Source organism: Hippocampus bargibanti, linkage group LG20 (assembly GCF_051943395.1).
Source record: "Hippocampus bargibanti isolate YZ-2025 linkage group LG20, ASM5194339v1, whole genome shotgun sequence".
Taxonomy (NCBI): Eukaryota; Metazoa; Chordata; class Actinopteri; order Syngnathiformes; family Syngnathidae; genus Hippocampus; species Hippocampus bargibanti.
Window position 1 is genome coordinate 4,607,839 of NC_142753.1, and position 27,009 is coordinate 4,634,847.

At 40.8% G+C, this 27,009-nt stretch overlaps 1 protein-coding gene across 4 annotated transcripts in view; it reads left to right on the top strand.

The window, feature by feature from the left end:
* trappc9 (trafficking protein particle complex subunit 9) overlaps positions 1–27,009 on the top strand; it is a 110,005-nt gene that overhangs the window by 75,519 nt on the left and 7,477 nt on the right. For all 4 annotated transcript variants that reach the window (XM_088986900.1, XM_088986903.1, XM_088986901.1 and 1 more), the window contains 2 exons: positions 5,336–5,488; positions 7,189–7,280. In XM_088986900.1, the coding sequence (XP_088843026.1) occupies positions 5,336–5,488; positions 7,189–7,280 (245 nt within the window). The remainder of the gene's footprint in view (positions 1–5,335; positions 5,489–7,188; positions 7,281–27,009) is intronic.

Here is a 27,009-nt window from a genome sequence, read left to right on the forward strand (position 1 = left end):
AAATAGATAAATATCAGGAAGCCTCTAGAAGTCTCACAAATTTGCAAATAAATCGATACATAAATTGATAGATAAATCGATAAAAAAATAATTGAATACAGAGATAAATAAATTGATAAATACATCGATAAATAAATAGATCAATACAGAGATAAATAGAGATATAAATACACACATAAATACATAGATAAATACACACATAAATCTCTTTCAACAGTAGCCAAAATGGAACTGTATAGTGCCACTTAGCAGTTTTTTTGACAACGATACTAGTGCAGCGTGTTCTACCGGAAACAAATTCCTTGTGTGTTCTACATACTTGGCAATAAAGATGATTCTGATTCTGATTCTGATAAATACATAGATAAATACACAAATAAATACACATAGAAACAAATAAATAAATAAATAAATAAATAGATGAATGAATGAATGAATGAATGACTCCCAGAATTCACAATGCCCAATATATGTCTGTTTTTCCCTTCAGCAAATACTGGGGAGGCAGTTTGTTCCCAAGGGTGTGCATTAGCCCCATTGGTGCCTGTGAGATGAGGTTTTCTTGACCTCCTATATAACAACAAATCCCCCCACACACCCCCTGCTCATCATAGAAACAGAGCCACCTGTGATAAGTGGACAGCTGCAATACAGGGCGGCCATGTTGAAAGAAACCGTTTTCGCCGCCGAAATGGCGCGACAGCACCAACAGAGCATAAGGCAGAACTTTAAAGACATGCAGCGCAATCGGTGAGAGAACGCAAACAATCAACCGTAATTTATTTATTTTTATATTTTTTTACGCAGGCGAACACGCTCGTCGCCCAGTTGCTCCGTCTGTCACCGATTACCCGCATTATTCATTTGGCATAAACGTGCTGCGCGTCTGCCAATTGTTTCCTGTCTCCATCCCGTTTTAAATATTCAAGAAGACTGACGCACAGCGGGAACGTTTCCAATCACCTGTGATTTGATCTTGCGCCTACGGCAAAGCCATCGTCCCCCCGAGCGGTAGTCTCGGATCAGACGGGTGTTATTTGTCGACGTTTATTTTCTGAAAAACAAAGACACACACACACACAAATGAACCCTCGCTCGAAATCCAGCTGTGGTTCTTCTTGCATGATATCGCCTCCATTCAACACTTGTCAAGCCTCTCACTTGCGCGTCACCCCTTTGCCCCCACCTCAATGAACCTTCTGGCTTTTAACAGCACAAACGGAAATAGCTCACTCTTGTCAGACCTCATAATAGTCTGCCGCTCCCGACTTTTAATGACAGCCTGCGCATTAGACAATTGTCTGCAGAGTAACCTCCTTGGACACGTTCCGTAATTGGCTGTGAGGATTTGTTTTGGACGGAGCTCGGCATATCGAGTCGAGGTGGAGACTGGAGGGGGCATTAAGGGGCATTGCAAACAAAGGGTTACACTGAGTCGTCCGCAGTCTAAAAATAGCCGCTCGCTCTCGCCTGCTTCTGCACAGGCCTCCGCGGATCTCCGCCCTTCAGCTCTCGCACGTGAGCTAAAAATAGCCCTCCCCCAAAGAAAACGTGCAAACGCGCGCTCTCGCTGAGATCACGGCTTCTTCCCCCGCGGCATTTTCGCATCCAGAAAATGCGTAGAGGGAAGGAGGTGTCGTGAAATGCTGCTTGGAAATCATTTTTGTTTTGGGTTGCACTGAAAGTGACTGAATACACACATTTACACTCAGACCAGATTCTGACCCCTTGACCTCAGTATACAGTAATTCATCGACGTGTGACGAATGAAAGTGAGCCCGTATGTTTTGATATAATCGTCATGTACTTTTGTTTGAAAGGCAACGCAACGTTTAATTAGCGACGGGTCGCTTCCCGCCGACCGTCTCTGCTGGTGTTACGCCCGCTATTAGACCAGCGTTACTGCCAAATTATTGTGAGATGGCGATAATTAGAAGCCCAGCTTACCGAGGCGTGTGCTTTTCCAAATCTGGCCGCATCATCGGGAACATCCTTTTTTTTTATTTTTATTTTTATGAGTGACTTTTCGTAAGAATTAGCAAAACCGCATAGCCTACCTTGAACTTTATTCATAATTAGCTGCAAATATGTCCACGAGTTTTATTCTGTCCCTATGCTAATGCTAATGGTAGTCAAGTCAATGGTAAATATTTGGTAAAAAAATGTATATGTATAAATTAACTCATTCACTGCCATAATCAAATTTATCTGGGAATTGAAGTGTGGCGTGGAGCGCCATTCCCAAATTTGTTCAGGTTTTGTTTTTTCTTGCGGCGACTGGTATAGAAATTTTATTTATTTATTTATTTATTTATTTATTTATTTATTGTTATATATACATGTATTTTTGTATTTGTTTATATTTATTTGTGTATTTAGGTATTTATTCATGTATTAATTAATCGCTTTGTTTATTTTATTTATTTATGTGTGTATTTATTTATGCGTTTATTTATTTCTTATTTATGTCATTTTGTTTATTTATGTATTTCGGAATTTATTTATTTGTGTGTCTGAATATTTTTCTTTCTTTCTATTTATTATTTTATTTATTCATTTATTTATTTATGTATTTATTTATTTGTTTGTTTGTTTTAATCAATTGTTTATTTTTGCCATAAAATGTCCTCAAGTGCCGGGTAACAATAACGGGGCATAAAAATGTCTTTCTATAGCTTCCCAGGAAGATCAACCTACTTGTTATGCCACGAGAGTAGCAGCGAGGCCAAAGTTTGCAAGCACAACACGTTTATTATCTCTTCCCAGCGATACAATTTTCAGGATTAGGCCATAGCAGACCAATCTAAAGCCTTCTGAGATTTTCAATAAGAAATTGCGTGCTGAAAAGTGGCCACCGAGGAACGTGTCCGTGGTGGATTTCAACTCCACGTCTCGCCCGATCACACCTTTGGTAAGCTTGTACTTCTTCGACGGAGAAAGGTTGGCAATGAGCACTTAGCATCTTGATTTTTTTTGATTGCGTACAAAAGAAAGCCAAATTTGCATACCGTATGTAATTTCAATTGTCTCCGAAAAAAGAAAGTCAAATCCTTAGTTTCTCGTGGCCGCGTTCACTAAGCCGACTGTGTTTGGAGCCCGTATCTCATTGGCATTTTCATGACTCCCAATGAGTTTTACGGCAAGCTGGAGGTGATTGGAGTCAGCTGAAGGCATTCATCAGCGAATCCAATTCAAAGATTATTACTCTGGCTATTTTTGCTTTGATGAAATCCATTCAAAGGCAGTGCCATATCATACGATTCACAGCACCTTTTGTTTGCCCACACTTCTTTTCAAATGCAGAGGTGCTCCGACTTCATGATGTTGGGCAGACGCTCGGGCGAGCCGGCGGGTGAAATGTTAACAATGAACACCGCGCGTCAGCGGCGCAACGGCTGCCACGTAGGAATTGATGCACAATCTTTTATTTGTCAGAGTAGATGTCGAAAAGGTAAAAAAAGAGAGGTGCCGATGGTCTCAAATGGTCTTTCTCCATTGGAATGAATGGAAATGCTATTAATTCTTTCCTGCCTCTCAGAAATCACGACAAACATTGTTCCTATTGTGCTTGGGGCCATATCAGACAGATATACCGTCAGTCTTCAGGAAGCCACAGTCATTGATTTTCTCTTCTTTATCCTTGCTGGGGATAAAGAATATATGTTGCAGAGTAGGATATTGTCACGGTTTGCAAGGTGGTGATGGTGGGTGCGGATCCCAAAAAGCAGGCAGGAGGGAGCAGGAGGTTGTTTGACAAATTGTATTAAAATAAAGGTCAGCAGGAACAAAATGTAAAACATCAAAATCATCTGAACAGAAAAAAAGTATCAAAGGAAAACCAAGTGTAAAAGTCCGTCAAGGTTAAACAAACACATGCACAGCATACAATGCATGCAACAAACAATGAACCGACACCGGATGGTCGTGCCGGGAGTCCTTTTAAGTGTCACAGATTAAAACGACCAGTACCTGCGAGGCTGCAGGCAGGGCTGACGTCGCTACCCGTTGGTCGCCAATCCGAACGTGGCAGTTCGCCACTGAATGGGACGACCAGCACCTGTGCAGGTGCAGGCGGGGCCGACAGCGCCCCCCGTTGGTCGCCAATCAGATCATGACAGATATTCCCTACACATACTATTTTTTTCAGGTGATGGCAATTTTCTTCGTTTATGTGTTCAATATTTTAGATGTTATGAACAAATATTTGGCATTAAAGTGTATTACAATATCCGCCCCACCCGGCTCAGAAACAATGGCACAAAAAGAAAGGGCATGAGAAAAACTAGCTTGAAAAAAAATAATGAAACAGAGAATTGGACAATGAGGCACTCTAAATCTTTTTTTTTTTTTTTTTTTTTTTTTTTTTTTTTTTCTAAATCTCTTTTTTTATCTGGTTTTCAATTTCCTTTAACTCATTCACTGCTATTCCTGAATCTATTCGGGAGTTGAAAATATAACATGGGGCGCCATTCCCGAATTTGTACTGATTTTGGTTTTTCTTAGGGGGTGCTGATAAAGTGCTGGTCAGACTTCTGGCAATGTTTTTCCCCTTCCATTTTTCTTTTTTTACAGCAACCCTCATTTCAAGCTCAGATAACTCCAGACCCATATAACTTAGTAATTAATCATTTTTTTTCTGACGAAAGAAGAAAGTCTACGCTTTCTAACGCTGCATTGAAGGTTTCTGTCGTCCTAAAAGTCAATATTCTGTGGGTCTGCAGTGGAAACATACCAGCACAGCAAATGAGTTAAGTAGAAGAAACTCAAAAAAATCTGTCCTGAATGGGTTTCATGAAAATTTGACTGCTGCAGTTTCCGGGAGAAACGATGACTTTTTGGCTCCCCTCGTGTTCGTCGTGTAAGGTTTCGGTCTTGTTTGAAGCGTAAAAGGTAATGGCGTCGTTCTCGGTAATTACTTGTCCAGAAAGACCAGCAGACCCCCCCTCCGCCCCCCACAGGCCTTGCCAGACGGTGTCCGTTTGCCTTGTTGTATTTTTAGTCCGGGCGCGTGCGATGTGTTTGAAAAAAAATGGAAAAAGCACCACTCGTTTGGAAATTGCACTTCAGTCGTTGACATCAGGCTTGTGCCACTAATCTTCAAAGGTGACATGTTGAGTGTTGTTCTGCTACAAGACCTGCAGTGTAGCGTCGTCGTCCCCCCGCCTCTCCTTATTGTTTTGAAACATCATAATCTCATTTTTGCTGCTCTGTTGTAAAGGCCCCAAGACGATAATTGATAATTACAATCTATTTTTATCTATGTGTACCTTTGATGCCTTTCGTCAGTAACTCGTGACGGATAAGATCATCTTTGACTCTTTGGTTTTTTTCCCAGGATGGCCATCCAGGTGGACAAATTTGACTTTGAAAGTCTTCCAACGGCCAACCAGGAGACAATTCACTTTGCTAACCCCAAGCAGCTGGAGGAGGAGCGACAGCACGCTCGAGGCTGCCAGATCAACAGCAAACTGGGCATCTGTTGGAGCATCATATCCTTTTCGGATCGCTCAAGTTTTGGCCTGATGCAAAACACGTGTAATGTTTTTTTTCTTTTCGTCTTCATTTATTTAGCATCCTTGGCATTACCATTCCTCATCATCAAAAAAAATATATATATCAATCGAGCTATCTAGCTGGCTAGCTGGCTATCTTATCTAGCTAGCTAGCTATCTTATTTATCTATCTAGCTAACCTATCCATCCATCCATCCAGCTAGCTAAATAGTTATCTTACCTAGATAGCTATTTTATATAGCTAGCTATCCTTTCTATCTGTCTCTCTCTGGTCTCTCTCTGGTCTCTCTCTCGTCTCTTTCTGGTCTCTTTCTGTTATGTCTCTTGTCTCGCTCTGGTCTCGCTCTGGTCTCTCCCTGAGCTCTCTCTAGTCTCTCACTGGTCTCTCTCGGGTCTCTGTCTGGTCTCTCTCTGGTCTCTCTCTGGTCTCTCCCTGGTCTCTCCCTGGTCTCTCTCTGGTCTCTTTCTGGTGTCTCTATGGTCTCTCTTTTGTCTCTTTCGAGTCTCTGTCTCTATCTAATCTATGTTTTATATATATATATATCACTCATCACTTCATCACTTTGCTGCTGTGAAATGTAAATTTCTCCACTGTGAGACTAATAAAGGCATATCCAATAATAATAATAATAATATATATAAATTATTTTTTGGGGGGATGCACATTGGCAGTCAGAAGAGTGATAAAAGGCATCTGGGTTCTACATCTGGAGGCCCTCTGGCCAGTGGGGGAAGTTGTTCCTCAGCGATGACAGATGGCATCGCTTATGGGCTCCGCACTTGACACTTTGGCACCGTGAAGCGATGTTCTCGTGTGTCAATCTTAACGTTGTAGCCATTACTCACGCCGACGTTGTTTTGGGCCTTTCGAAAGAAGAAACTTAGAGGTAGGCCAGTCTGTAAGGCAGCGGTGTCAAATTAAATTTTTAGTCGTTTGCCCAAAAGGGTTGTTGATCAAGCAGGCGCCACTTGATTCGGTTGCTTTTATCTGTATTTTTAACAAAGCAATATGCAACCATTGTTATTTTTAAATATTTTTGGGAAGACGGAATTTGGTCAAAATACGGCTATGAAATTCCATAGTAGGCTTTCTTACATTTCTGACAAAAAAACGAACCATTCAGCAAAACCACATTTCAACGATTACCTTCCACAATAATCCGGTGAAAACCGCATCGCGCCGCTATCGACAAACAACCCCATTCGGCTCCCATCGCACGATGCGATGCCTCATCCCCGAGGAAGTCATTTTGTGAATTAAGTCCCATCGCGTCTTTCGTTTCGCCACCATTTTGCCAAAGTTTCTCATTTGCCGTGCGGCTATGCTCGCAAAGGTTAATCGAAGTGCGTTGTTCACTCATATCCCACATCCAAATGTCAGCTGCGTTTGATGATCGTTGTATATTATCCGGATAATTGCTCTCTGATGGCCGCTGCGATATCAATCGCTTTGTTACTACCTCTGGAGTCAGGTTACAAAAACAGATTTAGCAAGAGCCCCTGACATTTTCAAGTGAACGCTAATAACCGAAATTACTTTTGCAGCGTATTATTTTTCGGGTGCATCTGCATGTGCCCGTCGAATGATCAGTCAGCCATATACGTATTGGGAAATTGCAGAAACGGATCAATCAAGCGCAGAACGTCTTGCTGTTTTCCCTTGACCACAAAGCCACCCTTCCCTGCGTCGCCACGGCGAGGCCAGCGTGGAGGGAGTCCTCAACCAGCTGGTCCTGGAGCACCTGCAGCTCGCTCCCTTGCAATGGGGTGAGTTTCATGCCAAACGCCGCCTTGATGCGCCGTCGCGACAAACTTTGAAAACTGGTTACCCAGTCACCTCATTAGCTGTCATGTAGTATGTGAAGCCCCGCAACTGGTCTCAAGCCATGTTTTTATTTGCATATGTAATGGCCACAAGTCTATTTTGGAGAATTGGAGAGTAGCTAGTTGCTTATGCGAACCTCCGGCGATGCGCTGAGCACTTTTACATTTTTTTTTTCTCCGCTCGCACCATCTGCGATCATCATCTGGAATCACTGAGGGTGTGTTCATTTTCAAAGGATTCACGGCACCTCGTTTCGGGCAGTGCCGACTTTTTGATCCCATTTTGGCCCATCCGGATCTTTTCCCCACACAATGAAAGCAATCTACAAAATGAGGGATGGGATCATGTTAACTCATTCACTGGGAGACGTGCAAAAATGTGTCCACAGGACCCACAGGATAATGAGTTTTAGGACTACATAAACATTCAATTCAGCGTAAGAAATCTTAAACTATCTTCTTTCATCTGAAAAAATGGGTTAATTCCTAAATTGTATGGATCTGGAGTTATATGAGCTTGAAATGAGGATAGCTGTCCAAATTACAATGCAATACATACATATTGGTTTATATAGCTCAAGCTAGAACAAAGTGCTAACATGGGAAAAAAGGAAATTGTGGAAGGGAAAAAACATTGAAAAAACGGCGCCCAGGCATGAAAAAACAATAACCGAACTAATTCGGGAATGGCGCTCCCCGTCATATCTTCAATTCCCGAATAAATTCGTGAATGGCAATGAATTATTTAGTAGAAGGGGAAAAAACTGAGGAAGTCACCTAGATTCTTCCTACATAAACATCCAATGCAGCTTTAGAAACCTTAGACTCCCTTCTTTCAGCAGAAAAAAAGAGTTCATTCCTAAATTATAGGGGTCTGGAGTTATCTCAGCCTGAAATGGGGACGCCTGTACAAAATACAGTACATATTGATTTATATAGCACTGGAACAACAGCTGAAGATGTAACAAAGCTCTAACATGAACAAAAGGCAAATGCTTCCCCCTTGTGGAAGGAAAAACATTGCCAGATGTCTGGCCAGCACTTTATCGACACCCAAGCATGAAAAAACAAAAAACGAACTAATTCAGGAATGGCGCTCGACTTCATATTTTCAATTCCTGAATAAATTTGTGAATTGCAGCGAATGAGATAAAAGGGTAAAGTCTGCATTCACCCCCCCCCCCCCCATACCAACCGCAAGTATTTTTTGCTTCACCCCCATCGTTATTTCCGTCAAGTTGTCCCGTCGCTACCAGTGTCGGCCTTACAAGCCCCGCTGATTATATGAGCCAAGTAATTTGCTTCAGCCCATTAGGAGGCCTTTATCTGTGTTGCCAAAAGTATTATAGGCTCAATTACGGATCTAATTCCAGCTTTTCCCCTGCGCCCAAAATGCCAAGTCGGATACGATGTGTTTTTATCTTTTTTTTTTTCTCTTCGCACTCCTCGGCTAAAATTAATAAGCCCCGCTTGCCAAATAGTCGGTTTGTAGTTGCAGTTGTTGAAGAAAAATTTTTTTTAGTTCTGTTCAGTATGTGTGTGTTTGGCAGGGGAGGGACGGGCGGTAGTGATGGGGTTAGGGTTATTTTCCACCTTTTGACAGTTACTCAGAAAGAAGAAGCTGTTCCCATGCCGTAATGATGCTCTCTGTCAACAATCCCCACGTTGGGTTAACTGTTTTTTTTCATTTTGTTATTCCTCCTAAAAAGCACCCTTATAAAGGCAAAGTCACAGTAAGTTTAAAATAAAATAAATAATAATAATAATAATAATATTAATAATAATAATAATAATAATAATAATAATACATTTCATTTGTAAGCGCCTTTCAAAACTCTCAAGGTCACTTTCCAGTCACTGGATCAGTTTTTCTGTGGGTGTGCCAGCGTTCACTCAACCCCGAAGTAACTCAAATAGATAGAAAGCTAGCTAGCTATTAGATAGCCAATAGATAGCTAGCTTATAGATAGATAGCTAACAGATAGCCAGCTAGCTAGCTAGCTAGATAGCTACATTGTGATTAATAATAATAATAATAATAATAATACATTTCATTTGTAAGCGCCTTTCAAAACTCTCAAGGTCACCTTACAGTCACTGGATCAGTTTTTCTGTGGGTGAGCAGTGGCAGCTTAATGTGCCAGTGTTCACTCAACCCGGAATAACTCAAATATATAGCCAGCTAGCTAGCTAATGATAATAATAATAATAATAATAATAATAATAATAATAATAATAATAATAATAATAATACATTTAATTTGTAAGCGCCTTTCAAAACTCAAGGTCACTTTACAGTCACTTGATCAGTTTTTTTCTGTGGGTGTGCCAGCGTTCACTCAACCCCGAAGTAACTCAAATAGATAGAAAGCTAGCTAGCTATTAGATAGCCAATAGATAGCTAGCTTATAGATAGATAGCTAACAGATAGCCAGCTAGCTAGCTAGCTAGATAGCTACATTGTGATTAATAATAATAATAATAATAATAATACATTTCATTTGTAAGCGCCTTTCAAAACTCTCAAGGTCACCTTACAGTCACTGGATCAGTTTTTCTGTGGGTGAGCAGTGGCAGCTTAATGTGCCAGTGTTCACTCAACCCGGAATAACTCAAATATATAGCCAGCTAGCTAGCTAATGATAATAATAATAATAATAATAATAATAATAATAATAATACATTTAATTTGTAAGCGCCTTTCAAAACTCAAGGTCACTTTACAGTCACTTGATCAGTTTTTTCTGTGGGTGAGCAGTGGCAGCCACACGCGCCAGCCTTCACTCAACCCGGAGTAACAATTCAGGTGCATATTTTTTATTGCAAATTTCTTGCCGCAGAGTTGTAGAAGAGTTATTTTATTTATTTGAAAAAAGGGCGCTACCAAGCTGCAACAAGAAAAAAAAAGAATGGCGTTAATAAAAATAAGGCTGGCCTCGTTTGAATCGATGATGTGAATCTTTGCTTGCTTTCTTGATTAATTCCGATAGATTTCCACAGTCTTTGTGATTTTTCAGTTCAATTTAATTTTCCACCTCAGCAATCAAAGGCCACTTGTCATTCTATTCGAAAAATTCAAGGGGGTGGGGGTTAGAAGAAAAAAAACGGCCAGCAAATTGTATGCATCAAGTATTGATTTCATTGTGCGTGTGAAAAGGGTAGACAGTTTTACAAACTCACTAAATGCCAGAAGCTTCGTCTGGGAGATGCTCGGCTAATGTTTTTCTGAAGGTTAGCGCCTGACTGCTTTTATGATCTCTGACAAGGTTTTATGGCACTCACAGTCATTGTAAGGTGGTCCTCTGATCTTCTCAGAAGAGTAAGGTGCAAATAAGAAAAAAAAACATTGTCAAAAAGCACTTTGAGGTGGACTCGCTATATGGTTGCTATATTTCAAACAAAATTCAGTCCTCAGCTTCTTTTTTTTTTTTAACCATCTTCTGTCTGTCACTTAGTCTCAAAATATTTCAAGGATTCATTGATTTATGAAGTGCCAGGGTTTTTGTCATTATCACTCGAATTCCGGGACCCACAGAATATTGAGTTTTAGGACTACATCGACATGCAATGCAGCGTGAGAAACCTTACACTCTCTTCTTTCATCAGAAAAAAAGAGTTAATTCATAAATGAGTCTATGGGTCTGGAGTCACATGAGCTTGAAATTGGGGCGGCTGTGCAAAATACAATACAATGCAATACATACAAGTTGGTTTATGCAGCGCTTTAATAACAGTGGAAGCTGGAACAAAGCGCTAACATGGAAAAAACGGAAATGCTTCCCCTTTGTGGGAAGAAAGAAACATTGCCAGAAGTCTGGCCAGCGCTTTATGGGCACCCCCAAAAAGCGTGAACAAATTCAGGAATGGCGTTCTATGTCATAGTTTCAATTCCCCATTAAACTAATAAACAAGACTAATAAAAGCAAATCCAAATTCATGAATGGTAGTGAATGAGTTAACAGGAGTATGAGGGCATTCTGCAAAATGTCACGAAATGTTTCTTCGTGTTAACTTCCTTCTTATTTTTTGTCCCGTTCACCTCGCCTCACTCGCTACGTTTTAAATTGAATTACCCCCTCTCCCTTTTTTTGTTTTGTTCCACCTACCACCGAAATGAAAATAATCAGAATCAGAAAGCCTTTAATAGTCCCACAATGGGGAAATTTGCAGTCCACAGCAGCAATTGAAAGTGGGGAGAAAAGATACAAAAAAACTGTACTTAGTGCAATAATAATAATAATAATAATAATACATTTCATTTATAAGCGCTTTTCAAAACTTTCAAGGTCACTTTACACTAACAAGTTTTTCAGTGGCAGCCACACACGCCAGCGTTCACTCAACCTGGAATAACTCAAATAGATAGAAACCTAGTTAGCTAATAGCTAGCTAGCTAGATAGCCTGATAGGTAGCCAGTTAAGTAGCAAACTAGCTTAATAGCTAGATAAATAAAAAGAAGTGAAGAGAGGAAACTCTTCACGCACGCATCACTGTTACTTCAGAGCAATGACCAGGCTGGGTAGGGAAAAAAAAACAGATAGAAAGCTAGCTAGCTAGCTAATAGAAAGCTAGCTAGCTAGCTAATAGATAGCCAGCTAGATGGATGGATGGATTTGCCTTTATTAGTCTCACAGATACCTAAATAGCTAATAGATATGCTAAAGGTAGCCGGAGAATGTCTTCATGATTCATTCGTGGCGTTTGTTCTTTGAGCCGAAGTGTTTCAGCCTAGCTAAAAATATAAAAATATAAGAAAAGCATAATGTGATGTATGTAATTGTATTGCATAAGGCGGACTGACAATTTGCGGATGGTAGTTTGAAATAAATTGCAGCTGTTGCTCAAATTGCATTACTGAGTGTAATTTAACAGGCTCCAAAGCGTGAAATTGTCTGCTTAAGAGCCACATACCTCATCATCCATATTTAAAAGGTGTCTGATTTTTTTACCCTCTCCATAAAATCAGCTTTATCATATGAATTGCAAATACAAAACCATTCATTCGACGTACTTGGCAATAATGTTTATTCTGATCCATTTCACAAAAAAACGCCACGGGGGGTGTAACCATCCCTCGTTGCAGTCACAATGCCGAAACGTAACAGGTGCGTTTATTTGCCATTTTTGCAACCCGGCGTTATGCAGATCAGCTTATTGATTCCAGAGTCTGCGATGAAAAGGCGTCACTCCAATCGACTTAATGGGGCGTTTCTAAACACACACAGTCAACCGGCCAATCGGATCGAATTGATGCTCATCTCATTTGCATATGACTCAACAGACTTTATCCAATATCGGATCGATCCAAAATATTGCTCAATGAAATCAATTTGCCATTTCAAACTGCTTCGTTGTGCTGCCGCCGTTTTATTTAGAGAAGCAAAACCGCCTTTGCACATACGGACTTTGAAGCCCCGTTTCGCCCCCTCCCTCCATCGTTCAATGGAATACAAATACACCCGTGAATGGAAAGACAAATGTATAACTTGGAAGAGAGATGGAAAGAGGAGAGGGGGGGGGGCGGTAAAAGGCGAAGGGATAACTTCATAAGACGGCACTTGTAGAGTTTCAGTTGTATTCAACACCCCCCCCCCCCACTTTTTTTCTCCCTCCCACCCTGCTCACACAGATGGGCGTTTGGCTTTTGAGTACACACAGGGGAACCTTGCCTCTCGAAATAATTTGCCTCCAAGCCTTTGTCAGGTGCCCGATTGGCATGAGTGATGCATGACGCCCCCCCTGGAATTTTTTTAAATGTGACGCTGGTGATGTTGGGATCAAACCGACAGACTCCAGCTCCGCCATGCCCCCTTTCACAATAAAAGCGCTCCAACTTGGTCCACCAGGACTCAATTTTGGCGCAACCCCCCCCCCCCCCCCCAGAACAAACTCTTCCACGTATCCGACCTAATTGGTGCAGAGTGGCTTACTGTCTATAAATGATCACCACGCCCGCTTCGTCACCGTCTACATACTGGAATGGAAACTCTTTAAGGACAACCGACACCATTTTGAAATGTTTTATAGCATCTAAAATACTCAAAACACACAGGCTGATATTTTTTGTCAAAGGCCAATACAAATGGGCTGATTTGTCCGCTGGGAATTAGTTTAAACTTACCTTCTTTATGCGTGTTACCGCTATTGGCTTTGACACACAACGATTCACCATCGCGTTATTTATGTAGTTTTCCTTCTTATTTCACGATCAACACAGTGTTTCAGATGAAAAAAAAACGTACCCAAAATGCATTGTGTGTCGCTTTCTCGGTCAGGGGCGTTCCTTGCGTGACGTCACTTCGGGCATCGTCATCAACTCGAAAACAAGACTTCATGAATATTCAGCGCAAGTCTTAAAAGGTAAAATATAGCTATATGCCGTGCCGAATCTTTGTAAAATGCGCTCAGTAGAAGTCATTTGAAGTTATTTTACAAATCATGGACGTAACTTGTCCACAGGTGTCGGTTGTCCTTTAAATTTGCAACCAGAGCTGCCCATTTAGTTGAATGGTAGGCCCCGATGGGGGTGAGGGGGGGACGTAGATTTATCTGCTTGTTTTTTCCCCCCTGTCGCCCCGTTTCTGTCAATCCACCCCACGAAACAACTCCTTGTGACGGCAATGCAAAGCCAGAGTGGGCGTGCACGTCTTTTCGGAGGGGGGGCGTGGGGGCTTTTTTTTCTACAGGGGATTTTCATCTCAGGGGTGGGGGGGGGGGTGACTCAAATGGTCTATACCAGTGGTGTCAAAGTCATTTTTTGCCGAGGGCCACATTGTAGTTATGGTTTCCTCTCGAGGGCCGTTATGAATTTGGGGAAGCCATTAGAATGTTTAATCCCCTCCACATATTACATATAGAGCGCACAATAAATTAATGAATAACTAGTTTTCAAATCTGAAGTTAAGAATAATAACTGTTATGTTGTTTAAATCCAAAAATCAGAAATTTTGGTTAGGATTTTAGCACACATCATGGAATTTCACAAGATTGATTTGCTTTCGCGGGCCGAATAAAATGATGTGGCCGGCCGGATTTGGCCCCCGGGCCTTGACTTTGACACCTGTGGTCTATACGTTTAGTCTCTGGATTGACCAACTCTGAAGGTTAATTGGAAGTTTTTCAAAAATACAGTAACGTATTGAGCTGGAAGTCGGCCCCCCCCCCATTCCCAATGCCCCCCTCCTTCCCCCCAAGGCTCTCGCATCGTCGACAAATTGATGCTGTATTCTCATCCGCATATGACAACTGCCACGAGAACTGTGCGTATTCTCTTTTACTAAGACAAGACCCATCTGGACTTGGACACACTCTTGAGTGGATGTCAACTTAACGCGTTTAGCAGGCTCGCGGCGTCTATTTATGAGGCATTTATCACGGCCTCCGAATAATGCGGTTTTGGGGGAGTGGTGGACATTTATCACCACCACCCCAAGCACCGCTTGCCACCGATAGCCCCTCCCCCCCCCCAAACCCGAAAAAATCTCATTCATTGAGAACAACGGGATTAGTTTCTTGAGTGAATTTCACTGTGCTGTGTTTTTAAACACTGACACCCCCCCCCCTGTTTTTTTTTTTAATTCTTTGGAAGCGGCTGCTACTTCCTCATCCTTGGAAGACAGATGACCTGTCATCTCTCAAGGCAACAAAATCAAGTCTCTCATGTGTCGTCGCCTGAAAGTTTTTTCGCTCCCATATGAGCAGCGTCGCCAAAAAGGAGGCGAGGAGAAGGGGGGGGGGTAGTTGTGTTTGCGACTCTCTCACCTGTGCGAGTGAAAACCGACGGTGCCACGTTATTACTCGCAGACGGTTTGCATCATCAATCCTCATTAGGCACAAACACAAACAGATCATCGCTCGCATGTCTTGTTGAGGCGCCGCCGGGTGTTTGCCGGATGGGGCGACGACGTGAAATGGTAGAAAAGGCTTGTTTTGGAGAAAAATGCGAGAAAATAAATTATAACATGCAAAGCAGTCAAGTTTTGAAGACAAAAGGCACATTGCTAGACCGACTCGTACAGCTTGTTGCAAAATTGATTAAAAAAAAAGGAAAAATAAGTGAATATAACATTTGAAGAAAAATGGCAGTGCCTTGATTTCTTATTCTTTAAACACCAATGCCAGCATTTGGTATTATGTGGGGCTGTTTTACAAGCCCCGGAGGAGGGGTGGGTTCGGCCACCTACAGCCCTGGCCGGTCTGTTTGATAGCCAGTCTGTTTGACAATGGCGAGTCATGACACCCCCTGCCCCCCCCCCCTTAGAGACGAGTCCTTTTTGCCACGCTCACCATTGATCTTCATTAACGATACTCTGGTGCCAACTTGAGTCATTTTCTGCGTGGGGGGGGGGGGGGGGGGGTGCCTCCATGAAATTGGGACATAATTGGCTCTTAAAGGACAACCGATGTCACTTTTTTGTTTCTTAACTGACATCAGAAAAACGTTTTATAACATCTAAAATACCCAAAACACGCAGTATGATATTTTTAGTCAAATGCAATATATATATATATATATATATATATATATATATATATATATATATATATATATATATATATATATATATATATATATATAAATTAATCCAAAAAATATATAAATATATACATATCCATATGTTTTCAAAAATATATCAATATATTTAAAAAATTGTAAATATATTAAGAAAAAAATATATTTGATTTGAATAAATATATATATATATATATATATATATACACAGTAAAGTGTCGTTATATCGATATTCAAGGGAGTCCGAAAAAATATCGATATAACCGGGACTATCGATATATCCGACCCTGTTTGCATGTAATTTTCTCCGTGCGTGCATAGAAATAGTATCGATATAACCGGGACTATCGATATATCCGATATCGATATAACGAGACTTTACTGTGTGTGTATATATATATATATATATATATATATATATATATATATATATATATATATATATATATATATATATATATAAATTAATCATATTTATATATAAATTAATCATATTTATATATAAATTAATCATATTTATATATAAATTAATCAAAAAAATATATAAATATATACATATCCATATTTTTTCAAAAATATATCAATATATTTAAACAATTGTAAATATATGAAGAAAAAAATATATTTGAAATATATTTGATTTGAATAAATAAATAGATGGACAAATGAACAAATAGATAACAAATAAATAAAAAATAAAGTAAAAAATAAGTAGATATAAATACAGACATATATACATACATCATAAATAAACAAATATATAAGTAGATACCAATAAATAAAGACATTATAATTAAATAAATACATACTCATAAATGATAAACAAATAAATAAAGAGCGAATTATAATATATAAATAAGTACACCCTAATAAATACAGGAAACATTGATATAATTTATAGGAGGACATACAGTGGCATTTAACTAAATGTCATTGATTGATTGATTGATGTATTGATTGATTGATTGACATCCCCCCCCAGTCCCTTGCTAATTGGGGGCCCTCCACCATGAAAAAGGGACAGCTCGAGGAGGGGAGGTTAACAATCATCCAAATGAGAACTGTTTCGGGAGCTGACATCAAACGGAAGCCCTTTTGCGTGATTTATACGTGACCGAGTATTGCCCCCCCCCGCCCCACCCCGGTCGATAATAACCAGTACGCTGCTTAACACCGGGGGAATTGCACACTCGCTGGTGTCTACCGCGGCCGTCTGCCGCTGCGCATTTGAATGAGGCGGCTAGAAGAAATGCGATATGCGTACAAACAAAATGCTACAAACTCTGAAGGCAACAGCACTGCCGACCGACGTTAATTAGAAGGGCGTCCTTAACTGGGGGGAGACAAGGGGGGTAATTGGTCTATCGTGGCCTGAGGAAATCGACAGACCGGCGCCGTATATTCTGTTTGCTCCGGAGATCTTACGGGCCTCTTAAAAATGTCGCCATCCAGCGTGTTTCCTTTTGGATGAATAATTGTTAGCTAACTATCTAGCTAGCTGTTACCCGCTTCACTACACACACACTTTGATGATGATACTAGTGCAGCGTGTTCGACCGGAAACAAATCCCTTGTGTGTTCTACGTACTTGGCAATAAAGATGATTCTGATTCTGATTTCGATTCTGATTCTGATTCACTAATAATGGCCCTAACACTAGCTATCTAGCTAGCTATCTATTTGCTATCTGTTAGCTATCTGGCTACCTAGCTATCTAAGTGACTACCTAGCTAGCTATTAGCCATATGATTGTCTAGCTCTCCATATAGCTATCTATTATCTATCTACGTATTAGCTAGCTAGCTAGCTTTCTATCTAGTTCAGTTATTCCGGGTTGAGTGAACGCTCCCGCGTGTGGCTGTCACTGCTCATCCACAGAAAAACATACCCTGTGACTGTAAAGTGACCTTGAGAGTTTTGAAAGGCGCTTAGAAATGAAATGTATTATTATTATTCAATGGAACAATCCGGCGCACAAATGGTGGTCAATGAGAATCGTCCAAAACGTTGAAAACGTCCAAAAAATGATTATATATGCTTTCAAATAGTGCCTCGTTGTTTTTAAATCTCTTGATTGTGACGTTAGAGTGACAGGCAGAACAATTAAATGAATTTCCACCAAAGGTCAAAAGGTCGAGCGTAAACGCGATCCGTGGCCTTTTCGGGATTATTACAATAGCGCGCACACGGCAATTTCTCCAATCAAGGTGGGCCGGCCCTTTGTTCTCCCCCTTTTGTCCGCACTTGTCATTGCGCGAAACAGCTGGTATTTCAAAACAATCGCCGCTTTGACGAGTAATTAGAAGCCGTTGCCGCCTCTCTTTTTAATGCGCCTTTGTCTTCCGACACTGTAAATTCCGTTGGTTCCCGAAGGCACCGGGAAACTTCCATGGGGGTGTAGACTTTTCATATATTCCCAGTGTGCCGAGAAAGCACTGGTCAGACCTCATGCAATGTTTTTCCCTTCCACGAGGGGGCTGCATTTGCCTTTTGTCCATGTTAGCGCTTTGTTACAGCTTCAACTTTTGTTAATGCGCTATAAAAACCAATATGTATTGTATTTTGTACATCCGCCCCCATTTCAATCTCAGATAACTCCAGACCCATATAATTTCCGAATTAACTTGGTTTATTTAGTAGAAAATTATGTTTTATGGGGACCTGGGAACGGATTATTCTCATTTTAATGGTTTCCTATGGAAAATTAATTTTTGGGATACACACTTTTTGCCTTAGACACACGGTACTGTATACTGTATGTATTGCATTGTAATTTTGACAGCTGCCCCCATTTCAAGATCAGATAAATCCAGACCCATATAATTTAAGAATTACCTCTTCTCTGATGAAAGAAGGGATTCTAAGGTTTCTGACGCTGAATTGAATGTTTATGTAGTCTTAAAACTCAATATTCTGTGGGTCCTGCAATTTGAGGAAAAATGACAAAAACCCTGGCACTGGAGTGAACATATTTTTGCACATCGTCCTTTCAGCCGCAGTTATTTCATCTGATTTATTATTAAGATAATTATTCTTATTGGCATATAATTTGGCTTTTTCTCACTTGACAGCATCCTGAAATGAAATATACTCATGGTTTCAGTTTTGCATTCGTAGAATCAACCCCGCCCCCCACGAGCTTCCCCACCTCGATTTGTCTTACACTATACCCATTTAATCTTGACCAGCAATGAAGAAGATAGGATGCAGAAAAAGCAGTGCAGAGATATTGATTTCTCACACAAAATGGATGTGCTGAGCCTTCATTGTTTTGTGTGTGTGTGTGTGTGTGTGTGTGTGTGTGTGTGTGTGTGTGTGTGTGTGTGTGTGTGTGTGTGTGTGTGTGTGTGTGTGTGTGTGTGTGTGTGTGTGTGTGTGTGTGTGTGTGTGTGTGTGTGTGTATGCGTTGGGGGAGGGGGGTGTTAAGAGGGGTGTTGTCAAGACACACACTCACACGCACTCTTTCTGCACTATATATATTTACCGGCAAATATCATCACAAAATCCCTAAAGAGTTCTTTTAACAATGGAATGCTTGCGAGCATGTGGGCATCCTTATTTTGCCCCCCACCCTTAAAAAGAAAAGCAATTCCCCAGGAAGCGCAGATATGAAATTGTAATTCCGCCGAGGACAAATGCTATGCGGCGCAGCTCTAAATTATAAATGAAAGCAGAAGGACCTTGCCGCTCGTGATTCAAACGCGCCACATCACGCACAATCTGTTAGTGTGGTGTATTCTTACGTTAAAAAAAAGTAGCACCAGTATTTTGCGTTCCAATGTTGACGTTGTTCAGTACAACTTGATAGAAAACATCAAATACATGAATCGAAAATGTCAGAATTTGCGCAGACCGCCGCCTTAGTCGGAGGATTCCTCCAGCGCTGCGTCGCAATAGTTGGACGACATGATGAAAAAAAAAGGCCTCTGACTCACGCAGCCCACGCGCACTCCGCTCACCCAAAATACATACTACAAAAGCAAAACGTGGGTACCGTATTTTCCGTGTATAATGCGCACCCAAAAGCCTTGACGATTTTCTTCAAAAGATGGCCTTACATGCAGGTGCGCCTTGTCAATATGTCAAGTCATATTGAGCCACTGACTCCAGTGGTTAACTCCAGTCTCTGCTTTAGTGTCGTATGTGTTGTACCTTATATTTGGATTTTTTTTAATATATTGACATATTAGATTTGGAACACTTCATTTATTGAAGTTGCGCCTTGGTGATTTCATTTTGAAATTGCAAAAGATTTTTACATTTGTACACGTACACTTTAAAAAGTTCATTTTATTTCGAAATTGCATAAACATTTTACTTTTCTACATGCACACTTCAAAAGGGTGATTTTACTTAGTCCGGTGCGCCTTATTTTTGGAAAAAGTTTGAAAATACACCATTCATTGAGAGTGCACTTTATACTCCGGTACACGTATACACCAGAAAATACAGTATTTCTATATTATACAGTAAAGTCTCGTTATATCGATATCGGATATATCGATAGTCCCGGTTATACCGATACTATTTCTATGCACGCACAGAGAAAATTACATGCAAACAGGGTCGGATATATCGATAGTCCCGGTTATATCGATATTTTTTCGGACTCCCTTGAATATCGATATAACGAGACTTTACTGTATTTGGAAAAGTTTTTTCATTCATTGGAGCTGTGCCTTATTGTCCGATGCGCCTTATACAGTGGTACCTCGGTTCTCGGACGGCTCACAGTTCGAACAAATCGGAATTCGAACAAAATATTCGAGATATTCTTGCTTCGTAGTTCGAACACCAATCGGTGTTCGAACGCCAATACGACGCGTGAGTGCGTACGCGAGGGTGGGGTGCTGAGCGGCGTACGGGTGTATCGCTCTCTCCGTGACCAACTGTTGTCACTTGCTGACATGCTGCGTTTTACTCTAGCGTTTAATATAGGTGTACGGAGAGTTTTAGCCCCTAATCATGCCTCCAAAGAAAATAAGTGCTTCTAAAAGTGACAAAAGAAAAGTAGTGCGTACAACTATTGCATTTAAGAAAGAAATAATCGCAAAATATGAAGGAGGTGTGCGAGTGTCTGATCTGGCTAGGGAAAACAGCATGGCGAAATCTACGATCAGTACGATATTAAAGAATAAGGAGGCTGTGAAATCTAGTGATGTGGCTGTGGGAGTGAGAGCAAATGTCATCTGATAGATATTTGAAGAGAAAAGAACATCCTGTAACCGAGTAATCCGTAGCTGTCACGTTCCGAGCGAGAGTGACGGCAGCTGACTCGTCAGAACGTAGTGGAATGTTTGGGATCCCAAAGCAGGCGGCCGAGACGTACTACCCAAGCAGGATGTTTATTCGCAAATAAAAGAAAACACAGCGAGTAAGAAGGCAGGGGGTGATCCGACCCACTTACTACGCCAAAAAGCAAATGGTACACGAGCGTGCAAAATTACGCAATCCCGGAAGATGACATAAATTTACACGACGCGGGGAAAATACCTCGGACCGGATACACTCGCGCATCGAAGGAAGAGTCCAGGTACGGTGGCGAGTTGAGTCAATCATCCGGCATTGGCGAGGTGATCGCGAACCGTATAAATGCCTCGTGTCCGTGATTAGAAAATTGAAATCAGTCCCGCTGTCAACTCGCAAGTGACAGGAGCAAAGAGATGGTTTCGGTGTTCGAACAAATCGCAAACAAACGAATTACGGGTTCTAGACCAGAACCCGTATCTTACCTCTGAAGATGGAGGTTACTGATTCGCTGTGCCGACCCCTTGAAGGGAAAAGCCGAAAGGAAAAGAAGAAGAAAAACCGAGGTATCACGGTATATGGAAAAAGTTTGATAATACTCCATTCATTCGAGGTGCGCCTTATACACCGGAAAACACGCTAGCTTTGCCACGCGACGGACCGAGCCAACGAGAGATGAGAGAATTAGTCAAATATAAGCTCCCCCCCCAAAAAAAAAAAAACAACTGTAATAATATGATGTCGTCCATCAAGAGGACAGAAGGCTTTTGTAACATTGTCAGATGCCTTTGGCAGTCAGCGGTGACTCGTTTAGCAACACAATAGAAAAACCACTAAAAAAACACCCGCAAAAAATACATTTATTTTTACGCCCCGGCTCGCATTCTCCTGAGCTGCTTTGTGTTTTCGTCCCCGGCATATATTGCCCCGCCATCTATTTCTTGAATGTTTTATTCGCCAATGATGCTCCCTGACCCCAAATAATTAATTACCGCGAATCTTGACCTTATCCTGTACCTCGTTGTCTGATGACAGCAAGTCTTGTTTGCATGCGCCAGGGTTGCCCTTTCTTTTCTGTGGAAGGCCAACGAAAGACATTTTAACATCACTCTGACCCGAGTTGCTGTTTACTCAATACCCTCGACCCATCTGCCAGTCCGAGTTAGTTTCCACTCAATGATGGCGCATCCTCGTCCTTCTGGCACTTTAGTGAGAAGAAAAAAAACATGGCACATAATAAAATTGTTGAAAATACTTCACTGTATTTTCCACGCTGATAATGCGCACCAAAAAGGCTTCATTTTCGTCAACAAGACTCACCAAGCGGAATGCATGAGAAAAGTCGCCGAGATGCCAACCGTGGCAATCTCATCTCATGCCGTTTGCCATTTTAAATAAATTAAGTGATGAGAAAATTAAAAAGAAAAGCCATCGTAAGAGATGATTACATTTAAACTTCAACAAATCATACTTTCTGATATCGCCCTCTAATCATAGTTTACAACTTTATTTTGTCCTTGCATTGATATGACTTCAAAGTCTAACTTTGCCGCTCTGAAATGTAAATTTCTCCACTGTGAGAGTAATAAAGGCAAATCCAATTTTGAAAGGTGCTTACAAATGAAATCTATTATTATTATTATTATTATTATTATTATTATTATTATTATTATTATTAAAACCGTGTTTAGCTATCTAGCTGCTATCTAGCTGGCTACTTAGCTAGCTATCTCGCTGGCTACCTAGATAGCTATCTATTTGCTATTTGCTATCTATTAGTTATCTAACTAGCTACCCTAGCTATCTATTAGTTATCTATTAGCTAGCTAACTTTCTATCTATTTGAGTTATTGAGTTAAGTGAACGCTTATAAATGAAATGTATTATTATTATTAGTAGTATTTTATTATTATTATTATTATTATTATTATTATTATTATTATTATTATTAAAAGATGACTCTGTGACTTATAATACAGTAAAGTCTCGTTATATCGATATTCTCGGGAGTCGGAAAAAATATCGATATAACCGGACTATCGATATATCCGATCCTGCGGCATGTAAATTTTCTCCTTGCGTTCATAGAAATAGTATCGTAATAAGCAGTACTATCGATATAACTGATATTGATATAACGAGACTTTACTGTATATGCATTTTCCTCATGGCGTGTTTGTATTATTCAATCACGATTAAAAAAAAAAAAAAAGAAGAAAGCAGACATTGATTAAAATGTAATCAATAATATAATAAAAATAATACTAAAATTGGAAATGTTTCGGTATTCGAACAGCTTTCTGGAACGGATTATGGTTGAAAATCCAGATTTGACTGTCCTGTTAATGCATCAATTAACAAAAATATAATACTTTGATTTTTGATTCGGACTTTTAAGGCAGCTTTCCTGTTAGCTTCTGAATGCTTGGTTGCAAATTTTGCCCTCCCCCCTCCCCCGGACCCCCTCTGGAAAAAAAACATATGCTTGGTTGCAACCTGTGCCGTGCATTTTTGAACATCACACGGAATTATTCACCCATTTTTAGAGTGCTTGGGAAAACAGATGAATAATGCAAAATGTGCACTCAGTGGCTGCGGTGGGACTTAATGAGATTTTTGGGTAGCATTCGCTGACCGAGTCCTCTTTGCGTGAGACGACTGTCGCGGAAAGTGTAAAGGTGACTCGGAAGGGGTTTGGAGCTTGGCTTGAGGTTAGCCGCGTGGCCAAATGACGGCGAGAAATGGTGCGACGATGACGTCAAGAGTTTCAAAATGATTCCCGAGAGATTCCCCCCGCCCCCGGTCTCCCTTCCACTTTTTCAAGCATTTGTTGAACGAAACTCTTCAGCCCAATGACTGATGTTCTATCCAATCAAATATCACACGGGTGTCAAAGTCAAGGCCCGGGGGCCATATCTGGCCCGCCACATCATTTTATTCGGCCCGTGAAAGCAAATCAAAGTAAATTCCAGGTGGCTTGCTAAAGGCAGAACCAAAATTTCAAATTGTCGTATGTAAACCACAATAACAGTTGTTATGCTTGACTTCAGATTTGAAAACTAGTTATTATTATTATATTAGTTATACGCGCACGTTCTTTCGATTGCCGTAACCCCCGTTGAGGGCGTGGACGTAGATGGACCGGTTCAACGTAGAACCGATATCCCGCTCTATCCCGCCGCTCACTCGTGACCCCAAGATACTTCAACTCCTCCTTCATCGGCATAGTCTACGTTTTCTCAACGCGAAACGACGCTCTCAGCGTGCTCCCAGTCAAAACAACGCATTTAAATTAGCGCTTGGCAGCTAATCAATGTCTTGAAGCCTCATCGCTGAGTCAGGTAATAACTTGTGATTGGTTCACCACTACAAGGCGATCACCTCAGAGGCAAAAGTGAACGACAGCGGCTATAAAAAGTCTACACACCCCTGTTCGGAGACCGGGAGGATTCATTTCTAAACTTTACGAGATCATATAAAAGGGCAAAAAAAACTTTTCACCGCTGCTTGGTGATTATTTGACTGAACGCACTGGCAGGCAGATGGATATTTATACAGAAACGAGACATCAGCCTCGCTGATTGTTAGCCTTCTTTCTACGCAACGCCGACCTCTGCTTCTTTCCTCCCACTGCGCGCCATGTTGAAAGCGCCGACTGTAAAAACGGACACCTTTGAAATTTTAACCTCTCCCAGCCCGCAACTGCCTGACAATTGAGATTCGTCACATGATCGCGCGGTCGCTACTGACAATTTGACGACTGGCGGAAGAGCCCGTGATGAGACCATGTACAGCGCTTTATCGGCACCCAAGCATGAAAAAAAACGAACAAATTCGGGAATGCCGCTATACGTCATACAGTGATACCTCGGTTTACGAACCCCTTGGCTTCGGAACTTTTCAGTTTACAAACGTTAAATTTATGACAATTTTTCCTTGGCTTACAAACTATTTTTCGGGATACACACAGAGCGCCGCAATGATTGATGTGTCGTTCGCGAACGAGCCCATTCTCCTAACAAGAAAATGGCAGCCGACTGTTTTTGTCCTCTATTCCCTGCCCCCAGTCTTCAGTTAAAGCCACGTGATTGGTCAAGAACGCAGCAGTGAGGGGGAGGGTGGTTATACATCAAAGAGACAGGCAGACGACAGAGAGAGAAAATAGAAATAGATAGAAAACAGTGAAATGTGGACACGTTTCAACTTTGATAGTTCAAAAGCAGAGTGTAGACTGGAAGGTTAAAATATCCCATCAATCAGGCTCCACAAAATGACCCGCACAAGCAAGCCATCTGTACTCTTGATGCAAAAAGCTATCAACCCAGCTAAACAGAACACAATTGATGAGGAACAAGGTAAAATTATCGCAGAGAAAGCACCTACAAGGGATCATTCCTCAAGATGGTGAAAGAACAAGGCTATGTTCCTCAAGTTTTTAATGCTGGTGAAACCGGCCACTCCATTCCATCAAGCCATCAACGACCATCACAAAGGTAAATAAAATGACTTTAATTATACAGTCCAGTTTTTTGTCTTTGATTATAATGCCATAGCACATTTATTATACATAATATATAGTATATTTTGTGTACTTTTAAGGCTGAGAAAATTAGAAACTAGAAAATTATGTTTTTTGGGTACCTGGGCACGGATTATCCCATTTTAATGGTTTCCTATGGGAAATACATTTTTGGGATACACACTTTTCGCCTTACACACTCTGTCTGGGTACCAATTAAATTTTTAAGCCAAGGTATCACTGTATTTTCAATTCCCGAATACATTCGTGAATGGCAGTGAATGAGTTAAATACCCATCTTGGAGAACATCCAGATGTGGGAAGTGACTGATTTTTTTCAAAAATCAGGGAAAAAAATGTCGTCAGATAGGAGAGTTATTTCCCGCGATGACTGGTGCTCATCAATCCTCAACCAATCATGTTTTGGTAAACCCAGCCGGTGACTGAAGTCATTTTTCAAAGACATTGATTGCCATTTGTTGCGTGGAGGAAATAACGTTGTCGCAAGCTGTCTTTAGTCATTTACCCCCAGGTGCACTTGTTGGCAGCTCATTACCTTTTGCCGTTCTGCTTTCACCGTCTACGCGGGACGTTTTTTTTTTAAATTATTATTATTATTATTATTGTTGTTTTTTTTACCTGCAAATTGCGCTCAGTTGATACGTGTTAATGTTGTTTCTCAAATTGCCATCGTCCCGCTACATCGTTTGTCTGCAATATTTGCCTTTAACACAACTATAGCCTCTTTATCTAATCCCTTCACCCCATATTTTATTATTATTTTATTTCATTATGTGTTTTATTTATTTTGGGGGTGAGGCCAGTTAAGCATTTAGTTTTTCCTCTAAAGCTGTCAGATTAGCATGAACAAAATAGCCATTTAAATCCACAAGTGTGTGTTTGTGTGTGTTTGTATGTGTCTGCGTGAGTATGTGTGTGTGTGTGTGTCATCTGCACACGCAACAAGAGCTGTAGCAGATTGTGAGTGGGTGAATCGTCTGGGCTTTTGTGGTGCTCCTTTTTTTTGTTTTTGTGTGTGTGTGTGTGTGTGTGTGCGTGTGTTTGTGTGTGTGTGTGTGTGTGTGTGTGAATACATGAGAAAATGACATCGCCTTGAAGTGCAACGCCTTTCGCTAATGCCTGGGAAATCCTCTGCATGTCACCCCCCTTCCCCTTCATATGCGTCATCGGGAGCAATTTTGACATGCTTTTAGCCTCCCACGTGATGCTTTTCTCTGCTGAAACGCAATCTTGGCATCTGGCATCTCTATACATAATAAGATATAATTTAGAAATTGTATGTACAATATATATATATATATATATATATATATATATATATATATATATATATGTGTGTGTGTGTATATATATGTGTGTGTGTGTGTGTGTG